The 21592-nt window shown below is 42.5% G+C and overlaps 1 protein-coding gene across 5 annotated transcripts in view; it reads right to left on the bottom strand.

The window, feature by feature from the left end:
- Positions 1-8449: 8449 nt before the first annotated feature.
- Positions 8450-21592, bottom strand: part of Larp4 (La ribonucleoprotein 4) — a 48591-nt gene continuing 35448 nt past the window's right edge. For 4 of the 5 annotated variants that reach the window (XM_032886529.1, XM_032886509.1, XM_032886520.1 and 1 more), the window contains 4 exons: positions 18585-18746; positions 16398-16522; positions 15245-15416; positions 8450-12825 (listed from right to left, as the gene is read on the bottom strand). In XM_032886529.1, the coding sequence (XP_032742420.1) occupies positions 12487-12825; positions 15245-15416; positions 16398-16522; positions 18585-18746 (798 nt within the window). In that variant the 3' untranslated portion in view covers positions 8450-12486. The remainder of the gene's footprint in view (positions 12826-15244; positions 15417-16397; positions 16523-18584; positions 18747-21592) is intronic. The other variant, XM_032886544.1, reaches the window with a different exon arrangement.

Genomic DNA, 21592 nt, shown 5'->3' with positions numbered 1-21592 from the left:
TGTGAGAGAGGGCGAGGATACAGGCCCTCGTTCCTGTAATCCTGCCCTGCCATTTGCGGTGTTCTAATGCTGTCTCAATTCAATTCGGCTCCCAAAAGCCGCGATCCCAGACGCTGAGGGTCTCCGCCCCTAGCTGGATTTGATTGGCAATAAAGAATTGCAGTACAGCCAATGACTGGGCGGGTAGACTGGGGCGGGACCTTAGAACTGGAAGAGAGGAGGGAGAGGTTGCCGTGGCAGGAAAGAGGAAAGACCAGACCTCATGAACAAACACACATAACCCAACCCTTTGTTTGTGAGGTGAGTTACAGATAGAAAAGGGGATGGACCTGTGGTACGTGCAAACCAAGTGCCTTTAGGAGCTGCCAGTCTTTTCCGTTCCCAGGGAATTAGATAATTTTATCACACGAGCGTTAGGGGCATGGCATACATCTGAATAGAGTGAGGTTGGAAATAGATTTTTGGACCTGAAATAAGTTCCATTTCCCTGTACGTCCCCCAGGAGCACAGTCTGAGGAGATGCACAGACTGAGGAAGGTCATGGAAGGTGACCCTGGACTGTGGGAAGTTGTATCTATTTTAATTATAGGGCTGGGTTTGGGGGTTTGTGTTAGAGGTCCCATTGGCTGTAGTGCCTTGGTTTTGCTAATCTCTGGGTTGTAAAGGACATTCCAGGTCCTGTCACATACGTTCTAAATCCCTAGGTGAGTTCAACCTCCCAGTCAGCATAAGGAGGGAAAGGATCCTAATATTTAAGAGTTATAACCAGAGGATTACAAGTCTTAAGAATCTTACAATCTAAGTTACAAGTGGGTTAGTATACTGATAAGGTTCACCATCCACTTTCCCTCCTGGAACACAGGGCTCACATGCCCAGGGGTGGCAACTGTAGTCGGCAGGAGACTGAACCCACAAGGAGGTGTTTCTGCTGGGAATGTATCATATTGAGCTTGTCCTGAGAGCTGTTCTTTTACGTTGTAGCCCTGCACCCTTTGTGATCCAGGCATGAAAGTTTGAGGCAAAGGCTGACAGACTAGAACACTTTGAGGCCAGCTACCTAGTCGCAGAAATAGTTTACAAAGATCTGTAACAATTCTTGGAGGCTGAGAGTGATCATCACAGTATAGATCAGTTTTGCCCGTTCTAGTATCAGTCAGTCTCCATAGCGAAGTTCTCGGCTTACAGCAAGTAGGTCCCGCCAGCCCTAGGGTTGAGCAGGGAGTTATTCTAAGTATAAAACAAAAGGCAGCGGTCAATCTGCCACAAATCTTATCTTCGGAGGGTTCTCTGGTGTGGTGGTGCCATCCACTGTCATTTTGAATAATGTCCTTAACTTCAGTTGATTCTGTGGATGAGACCAGATAGTCCATTTTTGGTCCAGGAACTGAGAGTTTTGAGGATCAGGCTTCAGATGAGAATGATGGATCCAGGCATGGATCCTGTCGACCTTGACTGCTGTGGGGGTCATCAGGATCACAGTGCAGGCTCCTTTCCAGCAAGAGACCAGGGATTCTTTATTGTGTCTCATAACCAGGGCCAAATCTCCAGGCTAGAACCAGTGAGGGGTGATCGGTGAGCCTACTTCATGGAGGTGTCCAACAAAGTACCTGGAATACCTGGATTGACTTACGGATATTATGATTACAAATTTCAGCTGGTAAGTCTGCCTTACCACAGGGAAGAATAGGAGGGGACACCCAAACATTATTTCTTAGGGGGTTACTCTATTTATATAGAGATTATTTCTAACTCTGAGGAGAGTGAAGGGAAGGAGAGACACCTAGCCGTTGGCAGTTTCCAGGGTTAATTTAGTCAAGGTCTCTTTAAGGGTCCCATTCAACCTCTCTACCTGACCTGTGCGTGCTATGCACAATGGCTTTCTGCCTTACCCCCAATGTTTTTGCTAAAGTTTGACTAACCTGAGAGGTGATGGCTGGTCCCTTGTCAGATCCCAAAGTCATAGAAGTTTCAAATCGAGGTATTATTTCCAAAGTTCCAAATCGAGGAACTTGATGAGTTTTTTTACTTACAAATTGAGCAGTTGCCATCTTGGTTGGGAATGCCTCATTCCATCCCAAGAAGTTATCTATAAACACTAAAAGATATCTGTGTCTTAGCCTTTTACTGCTGTGAACAGACACCGTGACCAAGGCAACTCTTTTTTTTTCTTTTCTTTTTTTCGGAGCTGGGGACCGAATCCAGGGCCTTGCGCTTGCTAGGCAAGCGCTCTACCACTGAGCTAAATCCCCAACCCCTATTGTAGGGTTTCTAAGCAGCCATATATTGCTGGGTTTTCCATGTCTGGATCAGGTAGCAGCGTGGCAGGGTTTAGTGAGGTACTGGGGGCAAAGAGCACTTGGGTGTGGTTAAGCAACAGAGACGAGTAGTGAGTTAGCTGGGGATTTGAGATCCATCGATCCAGGTGACTTTGGAAAACCTCTGTGGCATGAGGGTGGTTATGGTTAGAGGATGTCGCAGAGTTAATTTGTCTGCATCCTCAGTCAGCAGAGCAATGGTTGCTGTAATCGTCAAGTGGTTTGGCCACACTGGATCAAATTTCTTTTCCTTTTTTAAAGGTTTACTTATTTATTACATATAGAGATCTGCCTGCATGTGCACTTTGCACACCACGTGGTTGCTGGGATTTGAACTCAGGACCTGTGGAAGAGCAGCCAGTGCTCTTAACCACTGAGCCATCTCTCCAGCCACTGGTCATTGCCAGGGGCCCCAGTTTTGTGTCACCACCCCTTTATCAATGTCTTGGCTTTCATCCACAAACAAATGGGAGGGCTTAGTCACGTCAGGTACAGCCAGGGCTGAGGCAGATAGCGGGGCTAATTTTAAATCTTGGAAACCTTTTCTCATTTTCTTTTGTCCATATGAAAGTTTCCTCCTGACCCCTAGTGGCCTCATCAAGCGGTTTAGCTCTCTCAGCAAAACCTGGTGAGTCGACAGAATCCAGCCAACCCCAGGAATAACCATTCTTTGTGCCTGGATTTAGGCGTTGGTCCGGATGCCTAAAATGATCTCCTTATGGGCTTGGGAAAGGCGTCTTTGATCCCACCTTGAGCTGGAAATCCAGATACACAGATAGGAGCCTTCTTGGCTTAGACCCTGTCTTAGTTAGGGTCTTATTGCTGTGAACAGACACCATGATAAATGCAAGTTTGATAAGGGACTGCATTTAATCGGGGCTTGCTTACAGGTTCAGAGGTTCAGTCCATTATCATCAAGGCGGGAGCAGGGCAGCATCCAGGCTGGCATGGTGCAGCCAGAGCAGAGTTCTACATCTCCACCTGAAGGAAGCCAGGAGCAGACTGAGCATCCTCAGGCAGCTAGGAGGAGGGTCTTTGAGTCCACCCCTCACAGTGACACACTTCCTCCAACAAGGCCACACCTTCTGATAGTCTCACTTCCTGGGTCGAGCATATGCAAGCCATCACAGACCCTTTACCCCAGCTCCTGTAGTGTTTATAGAAGGGACCTGGTTGCTTCCATGCAAATGTCAGCATCAGTGGCAGCCCAAACCAAACCATCTACGTCCTGGAGCCAAGACACACGTGTCACAGTCTGCCTATACCCACATAGGTCCAGTGGATAGGTCAAGGATAGTGGGTGAGTTTTCAAATCCCTGTGGCAGTCAAGTCCAAGTCAGCTGTTGGGTGAATCCACTCTTCAGGTCTTGCCAATCAAAGGCAAGGGTGGCTGGTGTTCTTATCTATGGGATGCTAAAGAAGGCATCTGTCAAGTCCAAGACTGTGAATTTGTCTGTCAGGTCCTAGGGAACTCAAGAATGTCGGGTTTAGAACTGTTCGGTATATTTTTCCACACACTCTCTCTTTTTTTAAAGATTTATTTATTTATTTTATGTATATGAGCACACCAGAAGAGGGCATCTGATCTCATTACAGATGGCTGTGAACCACCATGTGGTTGCTGGGATTTGAACTCAGGACCTCTGGAAGAGCAGTCAGTGCTCTTAACCTCTGAGCCATCTCTCCAGCCCCCTTTTTTCCACTCTCTTAATTATCTCTCAGGTCTTGCATCAGTCTATAACCTTGTTCTCCAGGCTCTTCACCCAGCAGAGTTATGCTCCAGGGAGAATGTCAGGGAATGAAGACCCCATAATCGTGGAGACAAGTGATATGGGGCCCCATTATCCTGGTGACAAGAGATACTGCCTCACCCTAATAGGGCTAGCACTGGCTTTCAAATCTACCACAACAGGAGGCAGATTGGAGGCCAAGCCTGGAGGGTTATTTTTCAGCCCATACCTGGGGTATCCATTTTGTAAGTTCTTTTAGGAAGGGCAATCTGTTCCTCGATCCCCTGGTCTTGAATGGGATTCATCTTCTAGTGAGAGGACACAGACCAAGGCTGGATCTCCCTGAAAAAAGAGAATGTCCTTACCTCTTCTGAAGAGAAATAAATGTGAGCTCCCCCAATAAGGGGTAAGGACATTCAGGAATCACCAAAAAAGTGTGAGTCTTTTTACCAAGGTCCATATATCGCTTGGTGGTCCACGGGTAAGGTTTATTTCCCATGACGTCTTGGACCAGAGTGGTTTGAGTTATCATGGGTCCCAGAAGCTTCTGGAGGACTGAATGATGCCCCCCAATCCCCAGTGTCAACAAGAAAGTTTATGCCCCCACACTGTTAGTGTTATCCTAGGCTCAGGAGAGGACTTCTGACCCCTGACAGCCTCAGTCTTAGGTTCCATGATGGTCTTAGGCTCTTGTTTCTGTTTAGGTTTTGCGGGGTACTCAGTCCTCCAATATCCTATTTCCTTACAGTAGGCACATTGATAATTTTGAAGCCTTGGGTGAGGCTGAGACTGGCCCAATTGGTCAGATTTGCTTTTATCACTTAGGGGTCTTTAAGGACCTATACTCCTTGTATAATCTCCTTGAGATTTCTGCATTGCAACAAGAATTTTTGCCCATTTCGTAGTGTGACTATCTTCTTTATTATTACAAGTCTTTTGCACAATCTCCACTAATTCCGACAAACTCTTGCCTTTGAAGCCATTGATTTTCTGGATCTTCTTCTGAATGTCAAGGACCTATTGACACAAAGGCCACGTTGATTCCTCGCCTGGTCCTCTGGTGCCTCAGGGTCAGCCGGAGTGCAGGTGCAGTAGGCATCCAGGAGCCTTTCCAAGAGGATAACTGGGGACTCCATGAGACACTACACTACCTGACTTACTTTTGACAAGTTTGTGGGGTGCTTAGCAGCCACGCGAAGACCCACCATAAGAATCTGGTGATAGGGGTTGGGGATTTAGCTCAGTGGTAGAGCACTTGCCTAGAAAGTGCAAGGCCCTGGGTTCGGTCCTCAGCTCTGAAAAAAAAAAAAAAAACAAAAAAAAAAAAAAAAAAACAAAAAAAAAAACTCAAAAAAACCAAGAATCTGGTGATAACCTTTATCACCGGACCTCCCTGACTTCATTTATATTAGGGTTCCAGGCAGACTCAGGGGAAGGTGGCATCAATGGCTGCAAGGTTCTCAGTGAATATACCATTGTCCCCATAAACAAGTTTATGGGCCTCCTTCTAGTGTGGTCCTGTTCTTCTGTGATGACGAGGGTCTGGAGGAACTATTATCCCAGGAGGGCTGTTAGGTATGAAGAATAGTCTTTAGAAGAGAGATTAGAGCTTGAGGTTTCTCAGAAAAGAGCAGATTCTGAGCCTTCCAGTTGTAGGTATCGCTAATGGAGAAGGGTTGATAGACCATGAAAGGCATTTCTCCTCCTTGAGTCGGGGGAGCGATGGCACAGACAGGGAAAGTCTCTGCCATGAGCCAAGGCAGGCACCTGATCGTTTATGGGGTGGGCTATTTTTAACAAATGAAGAAGACGGAGGTAAAAAAGTAGCTCAGAGTGTTGCAGGTCCCGCCAACGCTGCTGAAGCCCCAGGTGCTGGGGTTTCTTGTGATATCCTATAAGGGGGTGGCAAGTCATCTTCCTCAGATTGAGAGAGAACAGGAGGTGGATGATGAGTGGACGGCTTAGGTAAAAGAACAAGGGTTGAAGTGGAAACTTTAGGGTTCTTTGGAAAGTCAGTTGTGTTAGATGGTGTTTTGCTGGGGCAAACACGTGAAGGAACATTTAGCTGAAGTGGGCACATGTGAAAGGCTAACGCAGACTTGTGAAGGAATATTTCGCTGAAGCAGACACAGGAGAGAGGATGTTCTGCTAAAGTAAACACATGAAAGGACATGTGATGAAGGATTCTTTGCTAACAGCACACATGTATTGGTCTGCCTTACATTGTTTAGCTGAGCAGTGGCAGCTTGATCCACTCCCAAACCCTTCACAGATATACCAGCAGTTCAGTTCGGTATCAGTGACATGACCTAGCAGACATCCAGGCCTCAGCCTCAGCCTGAGTCAGCAGGAGGGACCTGAAGTGACACCACACTGGCTGTGCCTCTCTCAGGGAAGCAAAGATCAGCGAAGATAGGAGACCCACAAGCACTGCATAGCAATGCCAGGCTCTCCTCACTCTGTAGGGTCCTTTTTATACTCCCTCCAAACATCATGTGTCCTCCACATGCCTTGCTTCAGCACATGCATCCAATCAACCAGAGTCCTCGGAAGTGGCAGCAAACTGTAGTACACCACTGTAGAGGAGTGGTGCTGATGTTCAATTTAACCGGGAATCTGTGCTTATTGATGCTGAAGGTCTTTGTCCCCAATTGGTTTTGATCTATCAATAAAGATGTCAGTGGCCAATGTCTGGCCGGAAAGAAAGGCAGGACTTCCGGGTTCCCACAGGCTAGGAGAGAGGAGAGGGCAGGAAGAGGAGAATTGAGTTACATGGGGGAAGAGACTCAGAGCTGCAGTGAAGATCTTCCCAAAGGAAAGGGAATGCAGCCCATGGAAGGGCAGCCCAAAATCATCTTGGGCAGCAAGGCCAATGAGCTTCACAGAAGGTAAGCAGGCAACTAAGTTGAAGGCAGATTTAGAAGTGTTGAGCTAGGAGTAAAGGGAAGGGCACTCTAGCCTTGGGAGGCTTAGAAGAGTCCAGTCATTGAGCTAAAAATGAGCTTTGTGTGTGTTTCATCTACAGATTCGAGATAGCTCCTGGGTGGGCACACACCTGCAGCCAGCCAGGGGCGCAAAGCGCTACAGTAAAAACTACACACCACCAGTTTTTTGGTGTGTTTCTTTCTATGGAGTTCTGACAAATGCAGCTCAACTATGCAATGTAAGGCAGACCAATACATGCATGTTGTTAGCAAAAAATCCTTCATCATGTGTCCTTTCATGTGCTTGCTTTAGCAGAATTCCTCTCATCTGTGTCTTCTTCAGCGAAAAGTTCCTTCATGTGTTTGCCCCAGCAAAACGCCATCCAACCTGACTTTTCAAAGAACCCTTAGTTTCCACTTCAGCAAATCCTAATAGGCTATGAAGGGTGTTTAAATTTTTAATAGTGAGTTCCATTTACTAACATTTAGTATTTTAAAAATCTAAAACAAGGGCTAGAGAAATGGCTCAGCGGTTAAGAGCACTGACTACTCTTCCAGAGGTCCTGAGTTCAATTCTGAGCAACCACATGGTGGCTCACAGCCATCTGTAATGAGATTTGATGCCCTCTTCTGACCCGCAGGCATTCACGCAGGCAGAACACTGTTTACATAGTAAATGAATAAAAAAACAAAAACAAAAAAACCTTAAAACTGCCACACACTTGTTCCTGACTTAGACATTGGTTTTATTCCTTTATGTTCCAGTGATAATTTCACAAAAACTTGCCTTTCCGACGGCTACTATCACCTCTGCCTCAGGGTAAAAGACTGGGTATTTCCAGAATGGAAAGGAAAACAGCAGGCTTATGCAAGTTGTGAGGACCTGAAAAAGTCACTTAAGGTATGTGAAAGATGAGACTTACAGATGGCACAGATTGGGCTGGAGATGGCTCGGTGGTGAAGAGCAGAGGGGCATAAATTCAGAGACGATTTACTATCCCATGAGCTGGGGTTAAAGATATTTCACCAGGCCTAACTGTATAGGACTTGGGGTTCAGGTAGCAGCATCCATTCAGCGGTCTGTAACTTCAGTTCCAAAGGATCCAATACTCTCTTCTGACCTCTGTGGGCACCATGCATGTACACGGAGCACATACATACATGTAAGCAAAACACCCATTCATGTAGAAATAAAATTAAATAAGAAAATAAGGCAGATCCCAAATCATTTACTTAGTTTGATACACGTTTGAGGCAGGCCATTAACCCACCCCAAGACAAAAATCCTGAAGCTTCAAGTTGCCCTGTCATTTTGTAGCTGACAGAGAAAATGGAAAATCCTGGAATCATAAAACTTAACTACTGGCTCTCTGCTACAAATAAAATACCCTCTTCCCAGACACGAAAACAACAAGAACTTCTGACCTAGAAAAACACAACAGCAATAGAAGCAAACAACCTGGAAAAAAGAAACCAGTCCTGTTTTTCAATAATTTTATTTTTTCTAATTTTGTAATTTTAATTTCCCATAGCACCTTGGCAATGTTGAAAACAATACAAATACAAAGATGCTCATTTAACAGTTTATGCATGAGTATGTGTCACACCATTGTTACGGGAGGGGAGGGCAGGGGACAGTTTTGACAACAGAACAAATCTAAGCTATGGACAAAACAGAAGCCAGATAACTGGTTCTGACACGCCACTCCCCCAACATTTAAGTTACGTCACTCAATGGACACCTGAATCAGTTGGAAAAACAGTAACAGAACATTGGTGTGGGTATCTCTTTACATTTCTAGTCAGTGTTCTGTGCTATAGAACTGATAACAGAATACTTGGCCCACAGCTCGCAGACATCAGAGCCGCACCTTTAGGACTGTGTAATGTGTAATAAGACACAACAAATTGTTAGTTTTAAAAATAAACATTGTTATTTAATAATCAGGTGACTTAAGAGAATTCAAAATGTCCTCATTCAGCTAATAAAAACTGAAATGCCCATGCATATTCTTGAAAGCCCAGACTAGCTACTTAGTATATGCCAAAGAGTAGTTAGAATAATAGCCACCAAATTGTAAGGAAATATAAAAAATTAGAAAAAATCCATCATATATTATATTTATATATATTTACGTATTAAAAAAACCCTCAAAGGAATATACTGTTTGATTTTTATCTTTTCCATAAAAAGCCAGAATGATACTCTTAAAATATGGTTAATATATATTGCCAACACAAGCATCAGGAACTGAACCCCAGTGCTGTTCAACTGTGTCAAAGCAAAACCAGTGAACATTTAAGCCAAGAGACTGATTATTAAGGCCATACATAACTAACAAAACTAGACAAAGTGCTCCTAACTCTTAAATAATATTTTCTTGTCCTCTTTACCCTAAGTGAAAGATACTAACTTAATTCCGCCCCTAAGTCTTTGCAAAGCAAGTCTGGTTATTTAAAAAGAAAAAGGAATGTGAAATAATATTGAAGCTACCTTAACTTTAGGAACTAAAAATAAATTAAAATTCTGCATAACATTTGATTGTATGAAAGATATGCAGGTAGGACAACAAACCCCTGTCATTGGAAGGTTTCGTCTGTCTCCAACACAGGCGGGGAAGAATGTACACAGATCTTTTCAACGCCACTGAGTATTGGCAAAACTGAAATTATTCAGATTAAAGATTAGATATCAAGACAGAAGACAGAAGGAGAAGGTTTTGCCATGCCAGCCCCTTTAAGCACCTTCTCTCTGAAGTGCGCCGTGATGAGCTTGTGTGAACTGTGCTCTCCATGCAGTGGGAACTGTGGTGCACTACTGTGGGGCACATCAGCATCATCTCATCTACGTGTGGCCTTCAATAATGCAAGCCATGAGGTGAGAATAAACTCTGACGTTTCACATGACTCACAGGCATCATTTACACACGCTGCAGTAAAGTAACTGTCAAATACACACTGAGAATACATAGCACACATTCATACTCATTACCCTCCCCGCACACCCCCATTCAAATGGAGCTACTTACAAATACTGAGGGAAACTGAAATAAAAATCCTATGCTTTAAAAAATTGCTACACTCAGTATTTGGAGAAAAAACACCCAAGAATATACTTGCTTTAAGAGGAAATTTTTCTTGAATTTCAACCAGACCTTTAGGAGTTGCAGGGATAGCTCAGTGCTATGACACTCATGGGGTCTCTGCAAGGCCCTGGGTTCAAGGGCAGCACTGTACAAAAACCAACCTGAAGTAATGGATTATTGGTAAGTCACACAAACCAGCAAGAAATTGGAAACTACATCTGTGACACATTTAGAGAAAACAAAACAGTATTTTTCATTTTAAGTGCAAAAATAAAGTTTATAATCCTTATCAAGTGATTTTTTGCAAAATGTTTATTCTATTAATCCACTGCATTCATAAGATGTTAACACTTTAAATGTTTATCATTTCTAAGTAACCCAGAATAAACACTTTTATCATAGATGTAGCTGACAATTATTAATACTTTCTAAAGCTCTCCCAAATGTTAGTACAGGTAGTTTTATTGTATGTTTCATCTAGCAGATATTTAGGAAAAAAAAAGTATGTAGAAATAATTGTTTCCAACTAAGTAAATATATTATACCATGTTATCAATCCATCAAATCAAAAGCGCTCGCCAAGCTGAGTAATAAGTTACAAAGAAATAATAACTCGGGTTACACGGACTGTGCAGTGTTTCCAAAGCTCTTAGGAATTACCCACGAACACAAATCTCAGACACTTCAGAGGTGGAAGGTGAAGCTTCACAGTAATGTAATTTAACTTCCATTTACATTCATTTTAAATATATTACTACGATGTTTATGTCACAATGGTGCTTTTCCAGTGTTCACAATTTACAGTTTCAATTTGTACATACGTAACTCACTAATGTAAGGGACAGTTGTTACTATTGTAAACTATCCCTAAGAAGAAAAATAAACCACCACCCTACATAAAACTGTAAAAATGATCTGACTTAAAACAGATTAATGCAACATGGTTTTTTCATATTTGAGCTGTTTTCTAGATACCAGCATGTAACTTTACCTATTTAATGTATGACAGCTACAACTTTATTCACCGAGAAATTATGCATTTATTTTCTTCAACCTCTTTTCACTTTATCTCAAAAAATCCTTTTCGTCTGTGAATTCTAAACTGTACTTGGGGGTAAGTAAAAGAAAAAGGATAAATATTGTAAACAAATTCCCCAAATGAATGTTTGAGTTTTTCTTTTATACCATTTAAGACAGTTAACGGTTTCATCTTTCTTTTCTTAGACAGACACTAGAGAGAGGTAGAGTCCTGGATGGACGAGAGCCGAGACCCACCTGCCGCGCCTGCCTCTGGAGGCCAGAGTTGGAGATTTTCACCCCCACATCGAGAAGAACTATCTCATTCTTTAAATTACTGGCAGGTCAGTACCATCCTGGGACTTTAATTTCTAACTGAGTAAAATCTTTCAATATTCCATTATGCAGCTTAGAATAGTTAATAGATTTGATTAAACTGGTCAAAGTAGTAAGAAACACACAGTTCAGTAAATGGTTATTCTGCTTTTGGGGGTAGACAGTCTTAACAACAGAGACTAACAAACAAGAAAAATTTTTAAAAAGGAAAAAAGTCACAGGGCAGTTTGAACCTCTGAAATCTTTTTGACCTATCCAGTATTCAGGTCTAAAACAGAATTTTCAATTTTTTTTTCTTGAATAATCTCCATGCTTTCCTTGAATATCAAACTGATTGGTAGTCACAGCTTCATACACAATCAGAGCTCAACAGCTTGCTCATACAATACAGTATTAGTAATGTCAAAACAAAAAAAAAACCAAAAAAAAAACAAACAAAAAAAACCCCTAAATTCCAAACTACAAAGAAAATCGACTCAAGTATTACATTCAGCTTTGAAATCATTTTCTACGTGACAACAGATTTGGCGTCAATCACTTGTGCACACACTCAGACCCAGAACAGACCCCCAGCCACTCATCTGCTCTGCAACACAAGGCCATGTAGTCAGAAGAGCATCCTTCAAGCCAAACTTTAAATAGATTAAAAAAAGTAATTTCTAATTTTTACAGAAATGTTTCTTCAAAAAATATTTTCTCTCACTCCCTCATCTCCTATACTGAAGGATGTATAATGTTTTTTGTTTTCTCTCCCAAGCTAAATCTGAACCCTCAAAATTGATTCCAGGCAGAAAATCCCTGCAAATTAAAATCAAAAACAAAAATAGAAAAATTATATTTATATATATGTGTGTATATATATATATTTATATATATTTATACTGATTGGAATCCTCCAGCATTTGAAAATCATTTAGAGATGAATTTTGGGCTCTTCCTACTCACAATTCCAAAATCCGTAATATTTGGGGACATACTTCCCATTCTTTCCTGGCTACTTCCTCCCCTCAAAACAGTTCAACAGCGGCTCAAGTTTAGTGGGAAGAGAAGTTTCTGAGTAGTTTTTGTTAGAGCTGTTTTACTTTGGTGATCTGGGTGGCACGTACTGCTCCTTCCCATTCCGTCGAGTCACTCCCTGAGGTGCAGCCCTATGGCTGAACTGGCGTCTCTGTTCCCTGATTTTTCCAGCTGCTCCCCGGGGAATGGTGTTGCCTCGGAAGCCAGAATGATCCTTACTAGCCCTTGTTTCCGGTTTCTCCTGTGGCTTCTCAACAGGCTTCTCAGGAGCTCCATTCTCTTCGTTTCTGGTGGGAGACACTACATTGGACCGAAGCTCCCTCAGTGGCTGGACAAGAACCGGAGACGGCTCCTTAGGAGGCTTCTGGCACACTTCAGCATAGCTTAACTTTCGAGGTTCCTTTGAAAAGAAATAAAATTATGGTATATATTTCCCTGAAAGATAAGAATTAGCTTTAACCAGAAGGACAGAATAAGTTATTTTCTGGGGGAGGGAAGTATGATTTCTCATGTACATTGCTATAGTATAAGTTCATTAAGTTTATGCCTTCAGAATTTTTCTAATATTTTTCCTTAGATTAAAAAAAACAAATGTGTGTGTGTGTGTGTGTGTGTGTTCTACAATACACATGTGAAGTTTAAAGGACAATTTGTCTGAGTTAGTTCTCTCCTGCTACCATGTAGGCTCTGAGGATCAAAAACTCAGGCTGTCAAGCTTGGTGAGAGCACTTCTCCTGCTGAGCCATCTCCCTAGCCATTTACCTAGTTATGCAAAATTCATTGTTTATGATATGTGATTGGAGGACAACTTGTGAGAGGTGATTCTTTGCTTCTATTGTGAGTTTTAAGATCAAATCAGATCTTCAGGCTCTCAGGACAAGATGAAGCTATCTTGCCATATTTCAATTTATCTTGACCTAGTGATTTTACTTGAGGAACTTTTCAAAAAATTATTTTTGTCAGCTTTGTCTATATTGATAAAAATACCAGAAATGACCATGACTTAAATTCCTAATAATCAAAGACAGGTTAAATTATCTAGAAATAGATAGATAGATAGATAGATAGATAGATAGATAGATAGATAGATAGATAGATAGAGTGCGTGTGTGTGTGAAGACTGCTTCGCGTCTGACTCTGCTGCCCTCCCCTTATCTCTAGAGCCATCGTCTTACACTGCGGCTCTAAGCACCGAGCTTCTGTGTGGACACTGGGAACTTAAGCTTAGATCCTTTACTCCTTGGGTCATCTCCTAAGCCCTGACAGATTAAATTGTTGATGAAATGAAATAAAATGGTTCCACTGCTTTCACTGCACGGAGCTTCTATGTGAGACTCAGGCAGCCTGGGTGGAGCACTGCACACCTTGATCCTAACACTTGGGAGACAGGCAGACTGGAGGCCAGCCTGCTCTGCAGAGTTCTAATACAGCCAGGGCTACATGGAGCTACTACTACTATTGCTGCTGAATTACAGGATGAAACAGTCTATCTATTAAGACAGTTGTTTTAAAATGCTATTAGTTTCATCATGGAAATGATTGCAGATAATGCTTCTATTTCTTCACTTACCATCGTGTATTTCCCCATAACTATGAGATGATGCTACAATTTGAATGTAAGTGGTAGTAAGCAATAATGGGTTTCTAAGACTTAAATGTCATAGACACAACACAAGGAGTTTTAGTCACTATACTCTGGCTTGGTAAAAGAAACCGTATAAGATCCAAAAGGAGAAGGGATGTGCTTGGAAGAAGGAAGAGTGAGAGGAAAGGCAGGCATGAGGGTAATAGACATGTATGTGTAAACATGATCAAAGCAAAGCTCATGTCAAAATGAAACTCATTTTTACACATGCTAACTTTTTTTTAACCAATAAAAAAATAGTAAAGTAAAGCCAAGTGGAGGTGGTGCTCGCCTTTAATCCTAGCACTTGGGAGGCAGAGGCCAAGTGGGTCTCTGAGTTCATGGCAGCCTGGTCTACAGAGCAAGTTCCAGGACAAGCCATGGCTACAGAGACAAACCCTGTCTCAAAAGTCAAAAACAAAAATATAGTAAGACAGAGCAAGAATACTGGGATTGGTGTCACTAACCCAGTCCTTAAAGTGAGAAAACAAAACAAAAAACCATAATGAATCGAAACATTTTGGGGCTTTGGGGGGGGACGACAGAATCTGATTCTGTGGCCCAGGTTAGCATTAAATTCACTCTACAGTTATGGCTAGCCTCAATTTCATGGCTCTCCCTTCTTGTCCTCCTTAGTGATGGAGTTACAGCCATGGGCACTGTTATGTCCGAATTCACTTTGTTTTGTCAGTGATCCAGGCAGTCCTGAAATGGAGTACTCTCAAATGACTCTGCTCAAGTAACGTTATGTGAAAAAATAAAAGTTTAATACATGTTACTGACATGATGTCTTGTGTGTACATGAACATGTGCCATGGTAGGTGTGTGGTGGTCAGAGGCCATTACAACATGGAAGATGGCTGTCTTCTTCCACCAACCGAGTTCCAGAATTAACCCAAGACAGCATGGCCACGGGCACATTTACTACGGCATCTTGCCAGCCTTGAAAAAGAAAATTTTTATTTATTTATTTATTTTTTTAAGATTATATTGGATTCCCATGATTATTGGGAAGCTGCTCTCAGGACCAAGGCCAGGGAACAGGGCAGGAAGACAAAAAAAGGGTACAGGCGTGCGAGAAAGAAAAAGGAAAGGGGGTGGGGAAGGAAGGGGAGAAGGGGTAAGAAGAGAAGAAATGAAGTTTTATCATGTAACCTATTGTATTTTTTTTCCTCATATAAACTCTTCAAATTACCTGTGGGGCCACAGCTATAGGTGTATTTACGGTACTATTGCAAGGTGAAGCAGTGTTTGCCCTTGATGGCTTTGTAGTAGTTGGAGAAGACACTGGCACTGGCACTGGATTGAGAACATCTTTTGGAGCAGCGGAATCCTCCATTTGATCCTTCTCCTGCTGAGTTGTGCTGCTAAAAAAAGGAAAAGAATTTGGTATTGGGCTTAGTGTACCACACAGGGGCAGTTGAGCTACGGCTTTTTTGGGAGGTTGGGAAGTCAGTTTCCCTCAGTGGTGGTCCCTGGGAGGAGAAGGGATGCAAACTCCAGTGAGCAGCCCTCATCTACTGCACTCAGTGAATTATAAAAACACAAGAGTTGGGAGAAGAGAAAAGTAAGGGTGGGCATGATCAAAATACAGAAATCGTCCAACAGGAAATATAATCATGGAAACAGTCTCCCTCCGCTCCCTTTTTATTATCTAAAACTTACATTTAGTTTTCTGAGGCAGGATCTTACTATGCAGTAGCCCCAGAAATCTTGGAACTTTCTATGTAGACCAGTCTGGCCTCCAACTTGGAGTCTTCCTGCCTCTCCCCCAACCCCCCAAGCTTTGGGATAAAGTTTGTGACCTGTTTTACTTAGATAATTATTTCCTTATTTGTATGTGTGTTTTGTCTGATCTATGTGTGTACTTGGTCCCAATGAAGACCAAAAGAGGGAATCAGAGTTACAGATTGTTGTGAGCCACTGAATGTGTGCTGGAAACTCAACTCCAGTTCTCTAGAAGATCAGAACTGTTCTTCACTGCAGCCCATTCTCAAGCCCAAGATTATATCTGAATTATGTTAACATGTGTGTGGTTTTATGTATACATGAATGCAGGTGCTCTCAAAGTCCAAAAGAGGTTATGGGTTCTCTGGACCTGGAGTTACAGGCAGTTATGGAAACTAAACGTTCTTTTGCAATAATAGATGTGCTTATAGCTGCTGAGCCATCGAACCAGCTCAATCCCCAATCCTTGAGAAGGGTCTCCAAGGACAGCCAAGGCTGTCTCAGCCTGCAATCCTCCTTCCCCTGGCTCCCAAGGGCTAAGATTCAGTGATGCACCACCAGCTGAAGAAAAAGTTGTTTAATGTTGAAGCTCTTACTCTGAAAAAGAAAAGAAAAAGTACCTTAATGCAGGAGGCTCAGCTGTACATGGAGGACTAGGACTTATGCTGAGTTGTGGCACAGAAGCACAGTCTGTCTGTCCGTCTTCTGCAGGCACCGGGCAACTAACTCTCAAGTCCTCATTGTCCTAAGGGTTGAAAGAGCACAGTCTGAAATTACATTTGGACACTTTAATAAAGATTAACACACATACACTAAGTACTAAAGTATGCTCAGTTATCATTCGACCAGCAAGGACACAATGCTTTATGCTTTATCCAGCACTGTAATAAGAAGTCAGTCACGGGAAACAGTGGGTCACACCAGAAATCCCAGTGCTTAATGAAGAGGTAGAGGCAGGAGAATACTAAAGGTAGCAATGTTAAAATGATTTAACTGTTTTAGAAAATAATCTAGCTGTACATAAACACAGTTATCCTATGACCTAGCAACCAGTTCTACTCATGCCATTCAAAAGAAATAAAAATATGCCCTCATAACAGTGAAATACATATTACAATTGTTAAAAGAAAAAAGTAAGTATAGCCAGGCATTACGTCCTCACCCTGACTACAGGGAATGTCATACAAATAACGACCACGACATCGTTTACCTGAGCCAAAAGGAAGTAATGACCCAGTGACCATCCAGTGGTAAAGACATGAACATAACCAAGTATGAGTCAGAGAACATGAACCTTCAGGACACTCTGCTAAATAAAATGAGGCAGATACAGAAAGGGAAAACACTGCAAGACTTCATTCATGATGTGCGTATACAGGAGTCACTCATGTAGAGAGAAAGCAGAGGGGTTGACTGCTGGGGGAAAGACTAGTCTCTTCACAGCTGAGGACAATGGCTGACAATAGCTCCAAACTCTTGAGAGGCTAAGGTAGGAGGACTGCCACAGTACAAGGCACTTCGAACTACGTAGTGAGCTCATCTAGTATTAGCCACAGAATGTGATCCTGTCTTAAAATAATTAAGAATATAAAGCAAAACATGAGCTTGAGAGATGTCCAGTGGTTAAGAACACTGGCTGTTCTTCCAGAGAACCTAGGTTCAATTCCCAGCACCCACATGGCAGCTCACAACTGTCTGTAACTCCAGTTCCAGGGTATCCAACGCTCTCACACAGACATACATGCAGACAAAACACCAATGCACATATAAAGTAAATAAAAAAAATAAGTAAATAAGGCAAAACACAGGCTAGACGAATGCTCAGTGGTTACAATCACAGGCTGGGAGTCCTGGCTTATCCATGTTTAGTGCTTTTCTTATGTGTATGGGACAGCTACAGCTGCTCCCTTCCTTAGCGCTGTTCAGCATGCCCCTCGCTCCTTGTGTAACACTTCTCTCCCTTTCCTCCCAATCCCCACACTATGTTGCTCTACGGCATCCCTCGACTCTGCCTACAAAGGTTAAATCTGAAAGGAAGGAAGAGGGCATTCACATTTAAGGTTTACAATCCAAGTACTCGGGGGTGGAGAGAAGGATCACTGTTTAAGGCCAGCTGGTTCTATATGCAAGTCTCAGGCTGATGTCAGCGAGCCTGCCTGCAGGAGTGCACGGCAGCCAGATGTCTCAGTGGGTAAAACTGCTCAATGCGCAAGTCTGCCAAGCTCAGGCTGGCCCTGAACACATGGTGGAAGGAGAATGGACCTCTGAAAGTTGTCTTCTGACCTCTGTGGGCTTCTCCCTACCCCATCCCCCTTCACACACATACACGTGCAAATGAGACACACACACACACACACACACACACACACACACACACACACACACACACACACACACACACACACACACACACCCCTACCTCTGAGATCCTGGGGATCTCAGCTAGGAAGAGAAAAAAGCCCACATTTAATGCAGATGTGGTATTACTCTGGTTGGTGTCTATTTAGAAAGACTAAACTTCCCAAGTTCATGTAGAATGAATTCCATCACTAGTTTAGACCTCTGTACATTAGTCTAAGTCCCCAAACTGAGCTGACACAAAAGCCAAGAAACAGCTTCTTGACCTTTTCAGAGTTTTACTACAGAATTTTTAAAAACTCTGACAACATGGTGAAAACGAAGTAAACTGAAATTATAAAGTAAGTAAATGTTAATGCAAACAGGAATTTAAGTACAGCCCTAATACAGCTAACTATGATGTCATAAAGCGATCATAAAGCGAGAGAAGAGGACAAGTCAGAATTTACCTTTTCTTTGCAGACACCTTTAACAACATCAGACATTCTGTTCTCCAAAGCGAGTTCATCTGGCATTCTTGATGAGCTTCCAGGTAGAGGAGGGAAATTTGTAGCAAGTAAGTCAAACTTTGGAGCTGGAGCCTTTGCTTCAGTTGCTGCAGGCTGGGGTCTCTAAAAAACAAATCATTAAAAAGGTCATCGCCTAACGCTTTCTCTAATTCTCCACCCCAAAAGCCGTGAGAATTACACAGAATCACAGAATCATCTTCCTATAAATTCCTGGTCCCTCACCTCAGTTGAGTTCAATCAGCTTAAGTTCCTCCTCCTCTTCCTCCTTTTTTTTTTTTGAAAACTGTGCCCACAATTCTTTGCTTCCTAAATTACCCCTTTTTGACAAACTGAAAGCAAAAGCCCTGTCTTGATCCACTTTTCCTCCTTCCATATAATATGCAGATATAACAATATCCTCCTCCTTCCATATAACATGCAGATATAACGATATCCTTCTCCTTCCATATAACATACAGATATAACCATATCCTTCTCCTTCCATATAACATACAGATATAACGATATCCTTCTCCTTCCATATAACATGCAGATATAACAATATCCTTCTCCTTCATATAACATGCAGATATGACACTATCCTTCTCCTTCCATATAACATGCAGATATGACAATATCCTTCTCCTTCCATATAACATGCAGATATAACACTATCCTTCTCCTTCCACATAACATGCAGATATAACAATATCCTTCTCCGTCCATATAACATGCAGATATAACAATATCCCTTCTGCTCTAACACGTGTGTGAAAATGTCATCCTTCCTTTCAATCTACAATCCTATATACCCTGAGAGGCCTCACTAACTCACTGTTTCTTCATTCCTGAATTCTACGACACAGTTGAATTGTCTGTCACCCACTCTTGGCTTCCCAGGATGCACACTCTTTCCTAGCCCTGTGGTCTATCTATCCTCTTGGCTCTTCTCCAATACGACAACCAGGTCTGCATAGTTACTTTTCATCTCCACTCTTTTCACAGCCTGCCTGTGCTATACATTCTTCAAGATATCAGCTCCCATCTCCTCATTGGTCAAACTGTTTACACACACACACACACACACACACACACACACACACACACACACACACACACACACACACACACACACACGCCTCAAAATCACCCAAATGTGTAACAAATATTTTTATTTCAGGCTTTTAGCAGAAAACCAAAAAATCTCTTCAGACTTCACTCTGGGTACTGAGTACACTGAACAATCTCATTTGTCAGTCAAAGTTTATCACTGTGATCCTTGACATCTCAGCTAGACCTCCTCACTCAACCGTTTCATTTCTAAGATCCCACTGTCAAGCACCTTTGCTTCCTTTTCCTCCAAGCCAACTATAAGCCTTTGAGACTGACATTTTTAATGTATTATATCCCAAATCTACCTTCTTTTCCACTCTAATTTTTTTCTATTCATTTTAAGACAAGGCCATGCTAAGTAGCCCAGCCTGGCCTCAAGCTTTTCTGTTTAACTCTCCAGAATGCAGAGATTACAGGTATGCACTAGCTGGCCTGTTTTGCCTCCTCCCCTTCCCCTCAATCTTTGAAGGCTACCTGAGGATTCACATGGATTGCCACAATGAGATGTTAAAAACTATTCAGGGCCCAAAGCTTCCTGGCTGCCCATAAAAGGGACATAAATAAATAAAGCCACCGAGTCTAACGCCTGCCCAAGCATGCAGGAGCTTGGGTTTGTGCCTTAGCAAATTAGTACTGTGTAGCAGTATACACCTGTGACCCAACACCTAGAAGGCAGGAAGGCAGAAGGGCAGCCTGGGCTAAATAAGCAGCTTTCTTTAAAGATGTAGGGTTTATCATAACCTTCTAAGGTCTAGGATTACTGGTGTGCACTACCACGTCTGGCTTATAGAAGACTTTTATTTGCAGTATACACTTGTATATGTGTTGGCATATGCATGTGAGGGCATGAGCTTGCTGAGGGCTGAAGCTGGAGTTTCAGATGGTTTGACCTGCCTGGTGTGAGTGCTGGGACCTGAGCACAGGACCTATGGAAGAGCAGTACATACTCTTAGCTACCAGCTATCTCTCCAGCCCTTGTGAGTTAAACAACTAAGATTGTAAATGTGGGAATGAGCCATAGGTGAGTGAGGAGGCTCAAGGGGTAATTCAGCCACCTGCCACAAAAGCTGGACAACCTGAGCTCAATACCTAGACTCCATAGGACAACCACGAAAAGCTGTCCTCTGCATGAAGACAAGTTTCCAACATCTACAGAAGTCTGAGAATGACTGTAACACTACAAGACTGATAAAACTAATATAAGTAATATTTACTAAATTTTATTTAAAAAAAAAAATCCACTTGTAGGAATCTGTGAGGGATCTTTTTGTTTGTTTAAAGATTTATGTGTGGGGGTTGGGGATTTAGCTCAGTGATAGAGCGCTTGCCTAGGAAGCGCAAGGCCCTGGGTTCGGTCCCCAGCTCCGGAAAAAAAAAAAAAAAAAGATTTATGTGTGAACATTTGCCTCCATGAATGTCTGTGAACCACATGTGTATCTCATGCCTGTGGTAATCAGAAAAGGGTGTTGAATCCCCAGGAAATGGAGTTGAAGATAGTTATGAATTACTGTGTAGATGTTGAGAATTGAACCTGAGCTCTCAGAATGAACAGTAATTAACCACTGAGTCGCCTCTCCAGCCTGTTCATTTTTTAACAATAACAGCTCTGGCTGACCTAAAACTTATATGCAGACCAGGCTGGCCAGGAACTCTCAGACAGACACCTGCCTCTTGTATGCTAGATTAAAGATGTGTGCCTACATGCCTGGTTACTGGTTTTAAATGTTAACACAGCAGAGACTCACTGGGAAGGCCTCAGCAAACATCTGACTACACCGAGCTGCTCCTTTAAGTGATATGGGAGGACCTGTTGCTGCTGTTTCTTCTGCTATTAGAACCAGCTTCTGTGGGTTTCT

This window comes from Rattus rattus, chromosome 1, assembly GCF_011064425.1.
Source record: "Rattus rattus isolate New Zealand chromosome 1, Rrattus_CSIRO_v1, whole genome shotgun sequence".
Lineage (NCBI taxonomy): Eukaryota > Metazoa > Chordata > Mammalia > Rodentia > Muridae > Rattus > Rattus rattus.
Note: the sequence above shows the minus strand (reverse complement) of the source record. Positions and strands in the feature narration are given on the sequence as shown.